The sequence below is a fragment of the Nilaparvata lugens genome, chromosome 4 (genome assembly GCF_014356525.2).
Source record: "Nilaparvata lugens isolate BPH chromosome 4, ASM1435652v1, whole genome shotgun sequence".
Classification (NCBI taxonomy): domain Eukaryota; kingdom Metazoa; phylum Arthropoda; class Insecta; order Hemiptera; family Delphacidae; genus Nilaparvata; species Nilaparvata lugens.
This window is the reverse complement of record NC_052507.1, coordinates 6,199,415-6,219,642: the sequence shown is the minus strand read 5'-3', so window position 1 is coordinate 6,219,642 and position 20,228 is coordinate 6,199,415. Positions and strand designations below refer to the sequence as shown.

The following is a 20,228-nucleotide window of genomic DNA, read 5'->3' as shown; positions in this document are numbered from 1 at the left end:
TTTTTGGGACAGAACATTTCAAATTCGGTAAGAAATAAATCCATGAGATTTAGAGGGTAGATTCTTCATGGTATTGTTGATCTAATAAAGCAAAAATTTTCTGAAAATATCAATTTTTGAGAAAGTTATTCAATTTACTAAAAATGAACAAAAATATCTTTTAGTTCAGTTATTTTCGGTAATTTTTGGTACATTGAATAACTTTCTCAAAAATGGATACTATCAGAAAAGTTTTGTCTTATTTAGATAAACAATACCATGAAGAATCTGTCCTCCAAATCTCATGGATTTATCTCTTACCGAATTTGAAATGGTCTGTCCCAAAAATTTAAACTTTAGGCTCACATATCTCAGAAAGTAATGATCGAAAAAAAAATGTTTTCCTGAAAAAACTTTTTCATTTTGATAGCTTGATATTATACAAATCGAAAAACTTTAAAAAATATCTCCCGTAGAAAGTTTATTTTTAGCCTTTGCACAGCCTTAAAATTGAAACCACATTAAGCGTTTTTTCAGGCGTTTTCAGACGAATTGGCAGAGCAGGAAGCTCTCCGATAGGCTGATTGATTGAATTACTTTATAATAATTGAAATATATACAGGCTTATACATAGATAAATAGCTCACAATATAGCACACTTTTCAAGCTGATTGGGTTGGCGTTGGGTTAGCTGATAATCAGCCGATCAGAGATCTTCCTGCTTTGCCGACTAGTCTGAAAAACGCCTGAAAGAACGCCTAATATAGTCTCACCCTGATGACTGCCTGTTGATAATCAAGTGAAACAATTATGAGTCTAAATCGCATTTGGGAATGGACCAAGAAATCAACATTTTGAACAGAGTTTATTGAATTCTATCCTATTATATTAAGCGAGCAACTTTTGTATTTATACGTCTATCTGGTTATTTTTATATCTGGTTATTTTTATATTCAAATGCTAATTTATGAATTATCCTTCAATATTAAGCGAGCAATTTCTGTAAGCTATTTATATATCTGGTTATTTTTATATCTGATTATTTTTATATCTGGCTATTATTATATCTGGTTATTTATGTTTAACGGATCTCGAAAACGGCCCTAACGATTTTCATGAAATTTGGAGCATAGTAGGTTTATGATATAAAGATTCGATTGCTCTATGTCTCATCCTTGGGAAAACTCGCTGAACGACATTAAAAGGATTATTCATCCTTGGCTGAAACAGCTGTGGATAGTGAAAAAGTGAGTATGTCAAAAATCAAAATATCGCATCCCCGAAATTCATAAGATGACGTATAGCCAGCTGTGAAATATAAACACGATCATTTTAGAGAATTGTGTTCTGTTTATCAATAAATAAAGATAACGAGCGAAGCTCGGTGCCCCGATATCAAAATATGGAGCTTCAATATGAGCAGGATACTCATTGTAAGAGAGTGAGACATCAATAAGAATGATTCATCACCAGTAGATAACCCGTGCTTTGCAAGGGTCTAATTAAAAACTTGACAAACTGAAAACCTGACCTACTGAAATCTTGAAGAATTCAAAGTAGGCCTACATCCATCCTCGTTAAATTAAGAATCTATATGCAAAATTTCAAGTTAATCAGTCCAGTAGTTCAGACGTGATGATGTGTCATTCGTGAACTTCTTATCCCGTACGTGTATAAGCCAATTTTTCCCTTTATTATAGACTAGCAGGTAACCCGTGCTTCGCAAGGGTCTATTTTAAAATTTGACGTAATGAAATCCAGAAGAATTGAAAATAGGCCTAAAGAGTCCTCGGTTGATTAAGAATTTATAAGCTGCATTTCAAGTAAATCAGTCCAGTAGTTCAGACGTGATGATGCGTCAAACATAATTTCCCTATCCTCTACACGTGTATACGTCTTTAAGCCAGTTCTTTCCTTTATTATAGTATAGAAGATGATAGATAGATGGATATATCATCCATTTATCTATCATCTTCTATACTATAATAAAGGAAATGAATGAGAATAAATTTTGAAAGGTTTGAGATATCAATGTGCGGTTTTCACCATACCTTTTCTCTGGAAATCCTATCATATTAAAAATATGATACCTTTCAATAAAAAAAAGAAGTAGAATTCAAAGTGGTGGTTCCAAAATGGCGGAAAAAATTTGGGTGTGACGGAAAACCTGTTTTTATCATTCGAAAAGGATCCCTAATCTTACCTATCTTCTAATTACCCTTTTAAGAGAAATGTTCTGAACTGAAAACTTGATGTAATCAAATATTGAAGAATTTAAAATAGGTTTGTAACCATCCCCGGTTAAGCAAGAATCTATATGCAAAATTTCAAGTTAATCAGTCCAGTAGTTCAGACGTGATGATGCGTCAAACATAATTTTCCTATACTACTTTACACCTGTATACCTGTATAATAATATTTTTTAATTCCACCATATATATAATTTGGTGATTTTTTTATGAAATCGTATGTACTATTAATGAATTTTGAACATTAATTATGAAAAATCTAGAAAGAAAATTGAAATTTGGGCTTCCAGGTGCACGAGATTGATATTTTTAGAATCTATGTTCAAAATTTGGAGATCTAAATGATTCCCGTTTTTTCAGTATGCAATCCACAAGTTGACATGTTTTGATGCGAACAAACGAACAAACGAACACACGAACAAACGAACACCCGAACAAACACAACCCTACTCTCTCTTATTATATAGATTAAGAAATGAATTTCAATTCATGGAGATTATAATTGAGAATGAACTCTGAATCTTCTCACCTTATTCCATAGAAAAGCAGCGTAGAATACTTGTAATAATAGACAACGGCTCCTTTGTAGAGAGTTAGTAGTACTAGAGTGGCCGCACAACCTGCTAACCCCACATTTTTCCACTTATACAGCGCAAAAATGAAAATTGGAGACATCAGATACATCTGAAAGTCGGTTATGAGTTGGTGGGCTGGTGGATAACACTGAAAAAATATGAAAGGATAAAGATTGATCTTTATAGCCTTGAAAACATCTGGAAGAAATTGAAGCATCTTCGTGAACAACCATTAGTAAAAAATTAAGGCCACCTATTGTGGATGGTGATAATTTAAAAACAGTAGTATTATAATTTAAGTAAATAAATTTATTGGCAGTACAGACCGTTAGGCTCCAACTATACGGGCTTCTTACGCGCTGAATTTATTTCGCGCGTCTTCAGAAAATGCAAGGTCTCTTATGGGAAGCGTTTATTTACTCGCTCGTATAGTTTACCCCTTAGACCAGTTATAGAATAGACACTCTGGGAAGTCTAGCCTCTGAAGCCAACATCTACTGCCATATCACCATATCGTGACGTCATCATCGGATAGAAAACTTTTCTGCAGAGTTTGTTTACATTGTTTTCTATCCGATGCTGACGTCACGATATGGTGATATGGCAGTAGATGTTGGCTTCAGAGGCTAGACTTCCCAGCGTGTCTATTCTATAACTGGTCTAAGGGGTAAACTATACGAGCGAGTAAATAAACGCTAAACGATATACAATGGGCCGTGTCTATTCTATAACTGGTCTAAGGTTTACCCCAAGAGACAATGCATCCGGCTAATGAGCGGAAAAAATTCAGTGCGATTGAGACCTTAGAGGTGAAACCAAATAACGGGTTTGAATCGATTTTAAAACCATTGGCTGTTTTTAATTTTGTATAATGACTTTTTAAATAATAAATAAAACAAATCAATATAATTCAAGAATGCAATATTTATAAATATAATGACAAGTTGTACATGGAGTATTTCATCGCCGTAGAATGCTCTAAAATTTCCTAAATTTACAATAAAATTGACCACTATAATAATAGATGCTTTCAATGAATTGAAAATCAGAAAATAAGAGGATGAAAAAAATATTAGATCTTACTTTTTTCTTTAGGGCTACTTTTGAATATAAATAAAAATATAAAAATCTAAGTACCATTTTTAAAATTATTGTCACAGCATTTTTTGGCTATATGATGCCATTATCAAGTCAAGTCAAGTTTAATTACTTGATAATGGCATTATATTTCCAAAACATGTTGTGACTGAATAATTTAAAAAGGTATATATATATATTTATATTTTTATTCATATTAGAGATACTATATAATATGTATGTAAACTATATATATAATAGGTCTCTGTACTTGGAAAAATGTGAAGCAGTATGTAAATTTGTTTGGTAAAATATAGAGTGACACAGAAAAACGGGAACTTTGAAAAACGCCATAAAACATTAGTGGGAAGGGCAAAAATTATCTTATTCAAACTAATCTAAAGTTCATCACTTGCCATTTGAGAATTATTAATAACATCTATCACTTTTTGACAATTACTTCTTCAAGATGGCTTCCTCCTGCACGAATACACTCTTGAAATCTGAGTTGAGATTCCTGAACGATTGCTGCAACATCTCATCTGGGACATTGCGGATTTCATTTTGAATTATGTTTTAATTTTTAATTAATTCAAAGTTATTGATGAAATTGTGAGCGAAATCCACTCTGCACGGCATTCAATGGCAACTGTGCGAGTGAGTATTGTCATAGAGAAACAATAGCATAAGTGGATATCCCATGGTATAGGGCGTTTATGTCGCAACTTTCACTGTTATCTCAAGCTGATAGTCCACGTAGTTCTTTCCTGTGAAGCTTTATGACGCTGGTAGTCTCTCATATTGTGCCGTTCATACACTCTTACCCCAACATAACAGTAAAATTCGACAATAATCAACAGTAATCGGCTTGAGATAACAGTAAAAGTTGCGACATAAACGCCCTATACCATGGGATTTCTACTTACGCTATTGTTTCTCTATGGTATTGTACAGTAACCGTGTACTCTCACGATTAGGTTGCGTTTCCTGGTCCCGTGATCTGTCCACCTGCGATTTTCTGTTTGTGGAGCTATCTCAAATCAAACTTTTTCACAACTTGACCAATAACTGTGGTTGAATCACAACAGACAATTCAAAATGAAATTAACAATATCCCAACTGAAATGTTGCAGCAATTGTTCAGGAATCTCAACACAAATTTCAAGACTGAATTCGTGCAGGAGGAAGCCATCTTAAGAAAGTAATTGTGAATAAGTGATATAATGGACTAAAAACAGCTAAATCTTTAAAATTCCTAGGAGTTACAATAGATGAGGGACTAAATTGGAAAGAACATATAAAAAATCTCACGACGAAGTTGAACCGTGCATATTATGTTATTCTCAAGCTATCTCATTCAGTTGATAGAAATACACTCATCACCGTATACTATGCCTATGTCTATTCCCACCTATGCTACGGAAATATTTTCTGGGGAAACTCGACTGACAGCTATAAAATATTTTTAATTCAAAAAAAGATCATTAGGGTGGTTTTTGGTTTAAGAGCTAGAGATACATGCAAATCTGTTTTTCGGGAATCGAAGATCCTCACTCTGCCTGCCATCTACATATTTCATTTGTTAATGTTCATAAAGAGTAATATCCATAAATTTAATTTTTGCACAGACAGACATAACTATTCTACGCGTAATCAGAGCTTGATATTATACCCTATTCACAGACATGCCTCTTACGAAAGAAACCCTTCTTATTCAGGAATAAAATTGTATAATAAGTTACCCGAGGCCATCCGTAAAATTGATTCATTGCCGCTGTTCAAAAAAACTATCAAGTCAATGTTAACTGAGAGAGTCTACTACTCAGTGGCAGAGTTTATTGTTGATAGATTTTGAGGTGAAATTTATTCTATTATTATGAATAGTTCTATAACTGTGACTTGAAATGTTATTGATTTTATTTTATGATTCTATCATATATGTTATTGTATATTCTTATGTACCTATATATTATTATATCTGACAATTTACGTATCAAACGGGAATATTCCCGGACATGATGTTATGTAATGATGAGTAAAAAGAAAAAAAAAGATGTTATTAATAATTCTCAAATGGCAAGTCTTGAACTTTATATTAGTTTGAATAAAATCATTTTTGCCATTCCTACTAATATGTTTAATGGCGTTTTTAAAAGCTTCCGTTATTCTGTATTTGATATTATAATTCGTAAATTGAACTCTTATGATTTTCTGCTTGTATGTTATTTATGAAAAACTTTATATGACAGCTTCAAACTGCCCGCATTCCTCATTAATAACATAATTGCCTCTCATTCAACCAAAGTTGTCAGTTTGAATTGAATCTCACTTAAATTTTGTAGGGTTAATGATCCATTAGATTCAATGAGTGTACTAGAACCCGGATTTGAGATGATATAATACTAATAGTTACCATATTATTGATGCCATCAAAGTTGCTAACATAGAATACCGATTTCCAAATATTTTCACATCCATCCAAAAAGTGATTTCCAACACTGATCATCAAGGGTCCACTTGACAGCCGTTTTGCAAAGAAAGTAAAACTCAGCAAAGTCATCAGGAACACTGGAGTGAATCTGGAATATTTTAAAAGTGAATAGAATTTTAATTTTGATTGAAAATTAGTTAACATTAATTAGTGTATGTTTGAAAAAATATGTATAAAAACTGATGAATGCTTCAAATGCAGCAAGAACTTTCAAATATCTTATTAAAATAGTTTCTTAGAAGAGTAGAGAACTGAAAATCAGAGTTAATTATGATTGTTATGAGGTGTGTACAAGATTTTCAATGAATATGTTTAAAAAAGATTTATTACACAGGAAAAATGTGCATCCAACTTACTTGATATATCGTTGTATGTACATTTGCAAATATTCATTCTACCGCCATTTTTCAGTTTTTTGATGGTGAAGTAGGATGTAAGTAGACCGCTTATAAGAACGAATGTATCAACACAATTCCAAACAACACGAATTATCATAGAAGCTTCGTTTTCCATCATCTATAAAGAGAGAAAAAAACAATTGTACTAGTGTCAAAAATGTTCACTTTTCAAAAATACTTTTTACGAAATAGCAGTCTGAATTTGATGAATAATAGTTATTTGTATATCTAGAGTGAAAAGTACGACTTTTTCTCCCTGTGGGAAAAATTTTGAAGCCCGAGGCGAAGCCGAGGGCAACAATTTTCCCGAGGGAGAAAACGTATTTTTTGCTCGTGATGTACACAACATTTTTCCTCCATCTACATTTTTTTATAGAAACTGAAAAAAAAAACATTTTAATAACTTACGTATTGGTGACAATGTTTCCTAACAACATAACCTAAACCTGAAACCTAAAAACCGGTCGTCTGATTGGCACTGCCGATTGCGCTATCTATTGGCAAAAGTTGTAACAATTGTATCAGATGGGCGTCTACCAAAATGGCTGACTCCAGATCACGCGGTTCAGATTTGAATTGCAGATCAAAAATATTTGTTGGCTGGTATTTTGAATAGAATAAAATATTTTTTAAATTGTATAAATTTTTATCATCTACTAATATTAAGAATATAATATCATACAAACATATATTTCATGAGTTGATCAAATTTCTGGTTGTGGTATTGAATTCAGTTGACTCAATGACAGACACCTCTTTATGCTTTCTCATCTGAGCTTAGACTTTCTAACCTATTACAATGTAAGTTTTAAAAATATAGAGATGCTTCCAATGTTATTTAAATGGAGTCACTTTTCCTCCCTAGGGAGTTTTTCTGTTTTTTACTACCGAGAGCGAAAAAGTGACACTTTAGTATCATGTTTCAGGGAGTAAAGTAAGTACTTTAGACAGTAGGTGGAGGAAAAATATATTATAGTGATATCATCTTCTTATCATTGAAAAATATTTCAGTTCGTACTTTTTAATCATTAATTGAGAATTAAGCTACATTTATGTATAGTAATTTATTATTTATTAGTGAATGAGCCAGCGTAAAAAATAAATCCAACTTGATGCTTCAGGCTTGTGCTTGGATAATGCGACCAAGTAACTAAAAAAATGTAAATTTACCTCAGCAACAGATATCCTGTTAATGACAGGCACAAACATGAGGAAGACCGCTTTGTGCAACAAGTAGATAAGGAGAGAAAAGTAGAATCTCAAGCCATGAATGCATTTCAGCTCTCCGGGCTCAGATGCGTCCAATAGGAAAGGTACAGTACGTTTCAGAGAGAACGCCATAAACATCTTATTCAACATCATTTCTGAAAAAAATATGGAAGACTGTATTTTCCAAAGAAATGTTAAAGAGGTATGGAGATAGAGACAGGGGAACTGAATGATAGTATGAATAGGTACCACCATTGAAAGTACAAACAAGAATGTATGGTTCTCATGAATTTAGAAAATTTGGCCATACAAGAGTAAAATGTGATATTAATTTTAAACAAATTAACAAGTTACCTTTTATTTGTCTTTTATGGCCACTTTATTTGCTTCTTTAATGCAATTATTGCAACGTTTTGTGATGCAATAACTTCATTAAATATACTCGAAAATTAAATTATAAATACATATAATTAAATTATCTGTGTTTCTTGAATAGTTCCAAATTTCTTAAATAACTCAATATTATTCGTTAAAAGTGGTAATTGAGTGGAATATTTCTAATTAATTCATCAATTTAAGCCATCTAAATTCAAAATTTATAGTTTTAATGTTTATTTTGGACCAACATTTTATAAAAATTGTACACGTGAAATTCTAACCTTATCTTGGACTTTGTCACCTATAAATTTGGAAGAAAAATAGCACAAGGACTACCTTATTATTTTATCTTTCAATGTTATTACAAAAAAAAAAAAATTAGTGTCAAAACATGTCGTGGTCTTCCAATGTAATCTAAGAAAAGTACTTATTGCAATGTAAAGAGTAACTTAATATTGGGTGTTACACAATAAATATAGACTAATAAATGTAATACTTCATGTTTCTAAATTATTTTAAGGAACTCATCTTAACTTGAACTATTAGTAATTACTAGACTTTATGAAGCACATCTTTCATTCTTAAAAATATTTATTACAAAAAGTACTACTGTACTTATAAAAAAGTGAAAAGTACTTTCACTTGAGAGTTGACCACTAAGTTATTATAAAAGTGAAAGAAGTGCTCCATGAAGTTAAAGTACTAATTTATGTTTTTTTTAAGCTGTGAAAATTGATTGATGAAAAATTGTGTGAAGAAGGGTTGGGTTAAATTTATTCATTTATTTAATCAATGAGAATTACACAGCTTACAGAAAAGTACCACAGGCTTATACGCCTAAATGGTTCCAATTCTAATTTATACAACAGTCCAAATGTAGCTAGGTTATGTGTCACATCAATAACGTTTAATATCGAATAAGAGTTTGAAATTGTGAAAACCTAATCTAAGAATGAACTTCAAGAGGAAAAGTGGTGAAAGAAATTTGAAAACTTTGTTTTTTTCTTGAAACAAAGCATGCACCTACCTGTTTTGGGAGATTCTGTTGCTTGACTGTGGAACCCATTGATAATATCCACAATAGTTGAATGACTCACCAGCCATAGCACAGTTCCAAACAGAATTCTGCAATTGATAAGTACGGACGATTAATGATATTTATTAATTGATAAAAATTAATCCATTAATAAAGGCCATCATCCTGATCCATTCATAATAGATGATAATAGGAGTCAAAATAGATGAATTACTTCGCTGGGATTTTACATTTTACATCAAACGGCTAAAATCAGAAAATTAATCTACAAATTTATCCAACTCAAGCAGCTACTATCAACAGACATAATGAAAAATGTTCATTATGCAATAGTTGAGTCCATAGTAAGATATGGCATTTTACCTGGGGAGCTACAAATTTCTGCCACATCGATCTTCTTTCAAGTTTCAGAAGCTAATTTTGAGGATAATAGGACGCAGACGACCACTCTTCCCTTCAGTAGCTCAGCATCTTCCCGGAGCTCAGCATCCTCAGCATCAGACAGATTTACATTCACAGATTTCTAACATTCACCAAAAAGAACCCACAATTCTTCATCAATTTGAATCACCCGCAATGAACACGCACTTTACTTACTTTACTAAGTAAGTAAGTAAGAACACGCAGAAGAAACATGGACTTGGCAATTCCCAGGATGACAACATCAGCCGCTCATAGGTCAGCCTCATATTTAGGATCAAACATTTTCAATAAACTGCCAATGACAGTTCCAATCAATTCATTCAAATCGAAAACAAAAAAGTGGCTCCTGGATAATAGAATCAATCATGGAGAACAATTAGTTCTATGAAAAATGTCCATACTGTTTCATTCTTATTTTCTTAATGTTAATGTTTTCCCCCATAAGTATTATAAATGTTTTCTATATTAAATTTATCTAAAATTTCTACATCATAGGTTATATCAATTTTTCTTTTTTTAAATGTGTGTATATAAATGTGGTTTTCATGAACTTCTAATGACTCGCAAGATGTATCTTTATTGGAATTTTTACCTTGGCATAAAATCTTAAACAATAGCAAAATTAGTGGCATCCCGACACATATTCATATATAGTGGGGGCCACATTTTCTTAGATCAGCAAATAATCAACCAATTGTATTAATACTTTGTAAATAATTGTAGCTTATATGCTTTTTGTAATCATGTCTATACTTTGAATAAACTCCTCTGATCGTGTTGTAACCTCGACCAGAGAAATTATTATTATTATTAGGATGGAGATCTTAAAATGGATGGAAAACCATCCATTAAGTCCGGCCGGGATGGTTTACTGGTAAGGAGCAGCGTTACAGGCTTCGGTCTACCAGCGCTGCCTGGTTCGCGGGTTCGAGTCCCGCCGATGACATGGACATCTCATCAATTCACCATCGCACTTTCCATTACCCACGAACAGGCAGAAATATCATGTGGACGTCATCAGTAATAAAAAGATATCATCAAAGATAAGAATTATCTGTATTTCAATGCAAAGCCATATTAAATAGAACTCGAGGGAGAAATTAACATGTTTTTTATTGCCTCAAATACAAATTACAGAAAGATTTCACACTATAGTGAGGTCTACGTTATAATGGCAGTGGAGAAAGTAGAAGAACAACGTTTAGCTGTAACTGACATATTATTTATTAGCTTTTAAATATTATATTTTCACTATTTTAAAAATTTATCCAGTTACTTTCCTTGCCCTATTACCATAGGTAAGGAAAGTATTGCTTTCCGAAAAAATTAAGGTACCCCAATTTCTAAATTTCTATACGTTTCAAGGTCCCCTGAGTCCAAAAAACTGGTTTTTGGGTATTGGTCTGTATGTGTGTGTGTGTGTGTGTGTGTGTGTTGTGTGTGTGTGTGGTGTGTGTGTGTGTGTGTGTGTGTGTGTGTGTGTGTGTGTGTGTGTGTATAGGTGCGTACAGACTTTCGCTCTGCTCCGCAACCGAACGTCACTCCAGCAGAGCGATTGATGATCGACCGGCGAGCAAGAGTGGTTCGACCGGGGAACGCGAGAAGATCTAACATCTTCCGTGACGTTCATGATGGGTGCGTGGGCGGTGCGACTGTGGTTCGATGGTGGTACGAGGGCGGTACTAGGGCGGTACGAGGGAGGAGCGTGATCGGTGCGGGTTGGAAGCGCGAATATGTGTACGCAGCTTATGAGTGTATGTGCGTCTGTGTACACGATATCTCATCTCGCAATTAACGGAATAACTTTAAATTTGAAACTTAAGGTCCTTTCACTATAAGGATCCGATACGAACAATTTCGATCAAATGCAATTCAAGATGGCGGCTAAAATGGAGAAAAAGTTGTCAAAAACAGGGTTTTTCATGATTTTCTCGGAAACGGCTCCAACGATTTTGATCAAATTCATACCTAAAATAGTCATCGATAAGCTCTATCAACTGCCACAAGTCCCATATCTGTAAAAATTTCAGGAGCTCCGCCCCATCAATGCAGATAGATTCCCAATTATCAGGCTTCAGATACAATTGAAACAAAAAAAATCAAGTGGAGTAGATTGAGCATGAAAATCTCTACAATTAATGTTCAGTAAAATTTTCACCTAAAATTGAAAATAAGCTTTAAATTCGAGAAAATGTGATTATTCAATTGCAAATTATTGTTGATTCTATTAAATCATTCACTATGAAGAGATAGCAGACCTCATGTGTGTCTCCAGCGTTATTGCCCTGTCACCAGCTGGCTCAAACCTTTGAATAGTAGACTTGAGATGCGCGGGAACACTAGCGTCAGGTGATCAATTTTCATAACGGCAAGGAAAGTTGTGTGAGTGCGTCACACCAGATTTTTTTAACTTTGTATATGAATGTTAAAATTTAAATGTTTTTAATGTAAGTGACTATTGTCAATGCTTACTATTGTTTAGCCTGTGACAAATAATAAATTGAATTTAATTGAACGTTGCCGATCCTCTGTCTTGTCAATGCCTTCTAAGTTGGATAATTAATACTGGATTATTGATGTAATATTAACTGTTCATTCTCGTTTAAAATAATCAATTATATTCTATCAAGCAAGAAATTATATTTATCAATGATTTCATAATCAAGATAAGATATTTTGTTAATTAATTATATTTCTACATTGTTAATAAACGATCTGGCAGCAGAGTAAAGCAAGAAAGAGATAGCGCTATCCGCTTTGTTGAATGATAGATAAGGATAGCAATACATATTGCTAATCAAATACTGGTCTTGCCATCCACACTGCAATGTGACCATTCGTGGATGCTCGGCTGGCCACTCGCCTTCGCTCGAGAATAATCGGATCGATGGCAAGCCAAGGCCAGTGAAGGCGAGCGCTGGCAAACCACCCATCCACACTCTCGCGCTCGTCGTCAACTGGGCGAGAGTGTGGATGCGGCAAAGTATTACATTTCAAATTGGCGAAATAAACATTCTTATTCTTATTCTTATTCTTATTCTTAAATGGAAGAGTTGAAATACTCACAGGAAAAGCGTTTGGTTGTAATAGTTATGCTCGGTGTTCCTGGTTTCGCAAGGTTTCGGCTCCATTTTGAGCTGGAACTGCAAGCCAGTCTCGGATGAGTTGTAGGGAGACACAAGAGTGGACACCATAGAAGCTACATCTGTTTCCGAGCAGCCAGAGGGGACACACAGGCCCCAGTATAACTCCGTGAAACTCGGCACTATTTTTATGTTCTGCAATACGAAAATTCTAGTAAATATAAGAAAATTACTACTATCGTTGTATTGAAAACTATTGGATTGGAGTATTTCTTTTTTATCAGAATCCGATACGGGGTAATTTCACAAGACTGCTATTATTATTATTATTATTATTATTATTATTATTTTTATTGCGTCCCAAACATCCGAATAATCAGACTGAGGATAAGTCAAAAAGAGCAACCTAAAGGAGGTTCTCAACACATATCATAATACATTAATAAAATACTGTAATTATACAATAGTCACATGAAATATTAATATATATATATACAGTATATATAAAAACGCAGTTAGTCAAGATTACCTATGTACAAGGACCTGGGAAGAATAAAAGACAAGGAACAATAATATATCACTCCTGCAGAAACTCATCCACAGAATAGTATGGCCTTTCAAGTAACATCCTCTTTAACATTCCTCTGAATCTTCGTAAGTCCGCCATGTCTCTAATATCCTGAGGTAATCTATTATATATTTTTGGGCCCATATATTGCGGAGATTTTTCAAACATGGCGGTTCTATGAGCAGCCACTGATAGGGAGGCTGAGTGCCTTGTATTGTAACTGTGGATTTCATTATTGCGGGTGAAGTTTGGTAGGTTTTTGTGAACGTATGAACAGATCTCCAAGATATACAGTGACGGCAGTGTGAGTATCCTGCTACTAAGGAATAGTTCTCGACAGGGATATCGGGGGGGGGGGGGGCTTACCAAAAATAACTCTTAATGCTTTTTTCTGAGATCTAAATACTAGGATGAAGAATTCTGATCTTCCCCAAAGGGTTATGCCATACTTGAGGAAAGGAAAAAGATAACCGTAATATACCACCATTAGGGCTTTGAAGCTCAATGTGTTTTTGAGCACTCGCAGTGAGAAAATAGCCGAGTTAACCCAGGAGCATATTTTTTGAGTGTGTACTGACCAGTCCAATCTACTATCTAGTGTTACTCCTAGAAGATCAACAGCAACGCTCTGCTGGGGTACACTCAAATCGGCCAACTCATTAAAGTTTCTGGCTGCAAAATGGGGGGTTGGAAGGTAATGAACTTAGTCTTACTTGAATTCATAGACACACCATTTGCAGCAAACCATCTCTTGATATTCAGTAGCTCTTCCTGTGTATGGGTGACTACAGCTCTCAAACTTGAATTAGTGATAATAGATGATGTGTCATCGGCATACTGAATAAGTGGCTTAGTAGAGCAAGATGACAGATCATTTACGTACATAATAAATAATGTGGGACCAAGAATGGAGCCCTGTGGTACACCAGCATTGATTACAGCCCATTTTGATTGATAATTTTTATTGTCATGGTTTATTAGGGTGGCCTGCATCCTCTCTTTCAAAAACGAATTGAACCACCACAGCTCCCTTCCCCGAATTCCATATTTTCTCAACTTTGCTATGGACTGCTAGCGCCACACGCGGATGGTTGCAGAAAAAGTGCTACCACATTGTGTTCTTATGGGCTCATCTAGAGAAATATATCACAACGCTAATATACATAGTAGGCCTAATAGTGCGCGTACAGGAGTTTGGTTGCAGGAGGATTGCAACATCTAATAACTACATTCAATTCCGCCGAAGCGTCTGATTTCGTTTGTTTACAGTTGCTCATATTATAGGATTATGATGAAATTGTGAAACTTAAATATAATTTCCATTAAGTTAATACTAGTACCCAATTTAAGAATTTAATTATTTTATTTATTTCTAAAAAATAATCTATTGATTATTATAAAAATTAATGGGGGTTGTGCAACTGTGCAACCTTAACAAGAGCCGCCACTGATCACACAGATAGAACAGCAGAGCAGACGCCCCCTGTGGGTTGGGGGAGCTTTGAGTCGATCATCGTACTAAAGAATGTGTTGAAAACCAGAATTCACCCACAGTATCCATGCTTGTCGTAGGAGGCAACTAAAATGGACCTCAAGGCAACTTCTGGAGTTCTCTGGCCTCCAAACCCATGGGATCTGCCCCATCAGGGCAGTTTCGGAGGGGCAAAAAGAAATACCCAAGAGACCAGAGATGTCGAAGAGAGAAGAGGCTGAGTCGAAGGTGGCCGGGCGCCCTAGAGGCAGTTTGGCGTCCCCTCTCCCAGCGGAAGGATTTACAAAAAGGCCAGGAGTGGAACTCACGTAGGTCATGAGTTTGTGGGTGGAGAGGCCAAAACTCACCACTGCTCAAAGAAGGGCGGCCATTTAGGCAAAACTTCTTGGGAGAGGTGAGGCTTTTGACCCTGCAAAGTTTCGGAGGGGCAAAAAGAAAAACCCAAGAGACCAGTGATGGGTGAAAAACCAGGCACAAATGTGGGTCAAGAGGCTGAGTCAAGGGTGGCCGGGCGCCGTAGAGGCAACTTGGCCACCCCTTCCTCAGCGGAAGGACCTACAAAGAAGGCCAGGAGTGGAACTCACGTAGGTCACAAGGACTAATCAGTCTGAAGAGACTGCCAAGCATATCACACTGGATTGCGACAAGGATTGCAACCAGGTGATGAATGGAATGTTAGTATAGGGAAAAACTTCTGGTTCTTGTAAAGGACATTAGTATTGGTTTGCCTAACTAACATACTACTTGGGAACACAATAAGCTTCGGTTGACGTGTGGGGTTCTTTGAACCTTTGGATCCTTGAATCCGTCCCTTCAAGAACAATAAACAATAAACAAGCAGAGCAGACGACAAAAATAAAACATGAAACAGCACGATAAGAGAGTGGATGGGTGGTTTGCCAGCGTTCACATTAGCTGGCCTTTATTGGTCTTCGCTTGGCTGGCCTTTGCTCGACAAATATCGGAGCGATGGCATGCAAATACCAATGAAGGCGAGCACTAGCAAACCACCCATCCACACTTGTCGTCATTTGTATGCATTGGGCCAAAGTGTGGATGCGGCATAAAAATAGAGAAGTAATTTCTAGATTTTACAGAAGTGTTATTAACTAACATCGTTAGCCGTGCTGGTGATAATCCGCCTGGACAGCAGCCGGTCGACGGCCTCCCTGACAGAAGGCGGTGCAGAGGGGCGGATGTCTACAAACAGGGTGGCCAGGCAGTATTTGCCGGTGATGTGGTGACGCCCCCAATCGGCCGCCACCCCCAGGCACTGGTCGTAGTCGCCGAAATGCGCCACATTGCCTCCCAGTAGGCCCGCGTTCAGTTTGCCCGTCGAGTCATACACTGGACAAAAACAAACAAACATCAATTTATTCACAGCCAACAATTATATCTACAATTATTATATAATCATTTAGACTTAGTAATACTAACATGTCACCTGTCATATGAGTGAAACTCAAAAACCTGATGTAATGTGACAATGAATAAATAAATAAATACAATACAAATTGTAAAACATGAAAACTAATGATAAATTGCATTTATTCAAATTCTAATTGATGCATAATTATTACTAAACGAAAATCCAAATTGAATGCTATAAATCCTCTCGAAGACTTCTGCTACTGCAAATATTGACAACAGGGTTAACAGCTAGATGAAAATTCTATGAGATCTGATATCCAAAAATTATTTGCCATCCCGGGAATCGAACCTCTGATTTGATTTCAGCATTTAATTTAGATTTTCGTATAATAATAATTATTCATTAATAAGATTTTAAATAAATTCAATTTCTCATTAATTTATTGGATAGAGTAAACAATACAGTAGTCGGAATTTCAATACAATTTCCATCTGTAGACTGGCTGGCCGCTATGGCTTCGTATAAAATGAGCGCTGCTATCCAGAGATTGCCAGTTTGATGTAGGGGCAAGCATACCTGACTAGCAATTAGAAGGTACCGGGTTCGATTCCCGGGCTGGCTAATAAGTGTTGTATAGCAGCTCTCATAGAATTTTCATCTAGCTGTTAACCCTGTTGTCAATATTTTGCAGTAGCAGAAGTCTTTGGGGTGATTTACAGCATTTAATTGTAATTTTCGTTTAATAATAATTAAATAATAAGACCGGGATCCGTGATGTTGTCAATATTTTAAAAGTATTTGCAGTCTTGGGGGTGATTTACAGCATTTAATTTGGATTTTCTTTTAATAATAATTATTAAAATTGTAAAACATGGCAGAGATAGAATACTCTATAATCATACAAATTGTTGTACGGGTAGTCATATGAATAGTTGATACAAACACAGAAACTAGTAACATAGAATAATACACAGTATAGGCTAACAAGTCAAGGTAATTATTTACATAGATAGTTGTCTACACAGTCCAATATATGTGGTACATACCGTCAATTTACCGCCAGTAACTACTTTTTAGCGCTAGTTTTGTAATCAATTTTTATACCACCATCTCAAACAGGTCTAGTACCTCGAGATGCAAATACTCAATTGGCATTTCATTTTATTTTGTAATAGTATTTTCCCGTTTGTAAAACTTGTATTGCTTTTATTATGTATTTCTAAGATGTAATTTTTTATTTCTGCCAATAAAACAATTGATTGATTTATAATGGCATGTTTTAATTTACAATATTGTTATAATGACTGGCATTCAAACAATATTGAGATGAAATCCTTGAGAATAAAAAACGTTTTTTGCTCATGAAACTTAGCGACGTAGAAATTATTTTTGTGTACGGTTTATAATTTTAGAGAATAAATATTATTCTACTATCAGCAAATTATTGAGATACTACTGTCTTTGTCTTACTCACTTTGAAGTGCCCATAGCTTCAAGTCATTGAGGTCTTGCTGAAATATTTTCACTTGCTCCTTGCATTCTGGTCCCACTTTTGCATCACTTGGTAGCGAATGAGTCTGAAAGTGTCGGGAAAGTTCTGCCAAGACCGGAGAAACAGCCAGGAAGTAGAATACTAGAAGAAGTATTGAGTTCTCAAACATCTTGATAATTCATTAGACAAGACTCCTGCTGTGGGATTAAAAAAGTACAATTCATAATATTAGATCACATTGGAAATCGAATAAATGCGAGTAGTAATAAGTAATTTAATACAACTAACTCAATTCAATTTAAAACACTGAACAAAGTAATTGAGTACAGCTAAATAAATTTTAATAATTTGATTGTATCATATGAGGTTGTGGTATTTTTCCATAATTGAGAGAATAAGACGTTGATGTTGTCAATACCACTATATTTGTTCAAAAATTAATTTAATTAATTAAATAAAATTGAATAAATTAATTAAATATTTGTTTAAAAATTGAACCAGGTTTCATGGTAACACCTACCACATCTTCAGCTGAACTGCAGTACAATTGATGTTTGAACAAATATAGTGGTATCGACCACTTCAACGTCTTATTCTATCAATAATTATTAAATTTAAAATCAAAGTCCATGATTTTGGAACCCTATCTTTCACACAAATTTATTTGAAAGTATAGCTTCAAATTTATTGGAATAAATCGTAGTCAAGTATTTCTCGAGAGATCTGAAATTAAACAACTGCGCCTCAAAACTGAAATAAAAATACATCTAAATTAGATCAATGATATTATAAATAATAATATAGAAGTTGGAACACTATAAAGCTTCGTATAGAGAAACTTATAGACGATGGTGTGAACACTGAAACTATTTGTTATAATTTGTACTTTTAATCTATTTTTTATTAATTTCAAAGGGTATTGTAATTATTCTATTTTATAACTATAAAGCTTAGATACAAATTAAGAGAAATCAGGTACATAATTCCAAAATTATTAAAATAAATTGTATATAACATTTTCATTTTGTAGTAAATCACAAAAATCTATTACCAGTAAATCAGGAAATAAACTATATGACATAGAAATTGAAAACACATTGATAAATTTATGTAACAAATTTAGAGTACGGTGAATTAACGGTAACATTGAAATGACTGCATAACTGAAATTACAAATTGATAAAACAATATGAAAATCTTGTAGTACCCTTTATTTTTTAATTAAGGAGTAAAAAATTGATATTGATTTTCAAGATTTTAGATAAAAAAGAAGACTTACCCTTAGTTTATTGGTGTCCACAACGATTAATTTCCAAATAAAACTGCAACTGAGTTACTTCACTTATCAGCTCAATAGTTTACACAATAATAAAATCTAGATACAAATACATTGTCACTGATGTCCACTTCCATTGAACTAGCAGATAATTGTCTCGAGTCAGAAACTTCCTCACTTCCTGATAGATAAAAGGAAGCGATGAGAAAAAATGCGGCTCTGATGTATATTACTCAACAGTTAAACTCAGCCTTAGTTGAATGGAAAGCAATTATGTTACTTATAATGAATACTGACAGTGTAAACTGAATGCCACTAACAGTCAAGGCATTCCACTATGGTTAATAGCGTTTTGTTCTTTCAATAATGCGATCTCAGCCTTTCAAAAGTCAATCAATCACTAGCACTTGAAACAGTAACAGTAAACTCAGGTTATCTACATGTCCCGTGAAGCCTTGCGTACGGGATGAGTGCGGGACAGTTTTTATTATAGAATAAGGTCGTTAGGTCATGTCAGAGGCCCTGAAATTGATCAGTTGCGACCTGAAAACTCTGACACCAGACCTGAGCAAGCCAGGTCACTCGATATTATTATTATAAAATCTATTTTAAAATCGTTCTGTTCTCGCTTCCATGTCGGTGTGTGCAAGCTGTAAATGGTATCGCTAAACCTATTCTACATAAAAACTATGATAAAATATATACTACAAAGTATAAACACACTTTTTTCTATGTATTTAAACACGACATGCAGTCAATTATTATTAATTGACTGCATGTCGTGTTTAAATACACAGAAAAAAGTGTGTTTATACATAGCAGCTCGGAATGGATCAAGAAACCATCACCTTTTACACAGTATATTGCCTTTTTTCTTTAGGGCTACTTTTAATATGAATAAAAATATAAATATCAGTACCCTTCTAACTGCATGATGTACCCAATGTACTGCATGAGATTCCAAATGGACTCTCGCGGCCCAGATGTGTGATTCTATATGAAATCTCACATCAAAAATGGCAAGGAAGCCGTGTACTCATTTGTATTCTCATGGCAGTGAAGTTGTTAAAATATAATTATGTAGTCTATAAGCTACGGTAGACTATTTATTTAGAAGCCTTCTCTTATAA

The 20,228-nt window shown here is 34.5% G+C and overlaps 1 protein-coding gene across 1 annotated transcript in view; it reads right to left on the bottom strand.

Moving 5' to 3' along the window:
* The window catches only part of LOC111046205 (O-acyltransferase like protein-like), a 34,999-nt gene extending 15,380 nt beyond the window's left edge, over nucleotides 1-19,619 (bottom strand). The window contains 10 exon segments of the mRNA XM_039425659.1: nucleotides 2,758-2,951; nucleotides 6,294-6,459; nucleotides 6,728-6,755; nucleotides 6,758-6,887; nucleotides 7,940-8,133; nucleotides 9,384-9,481; nucleotides 12,882-13,093; nucleotides 16,073-16,305; nucleotides 17,805-18,019; nucleotides 19,102-19,619. Of these exon segments, the coding sequence (XP_039281593.1) occupies nucleotides 2,758-2,951; nucleotides 6,294-6,459; nucleotides 6,728-6,755; nucleotides 6,758-6,887; nucleotides 7,940-8,133; nucleotides 9,384-9,481; nucleotides 12,882-13,093; nucleotides 16,073-16,305; nucleotides 17,805-17,991 (1,442 nt within the window). The 5' untranslated portion in view covers nucleotides 17,992-18,019; nucleotides 19,102-19,619.
* Between the last annotated feature and the right edge of the window lie 609 nt (nucleotides 19,620-20,228).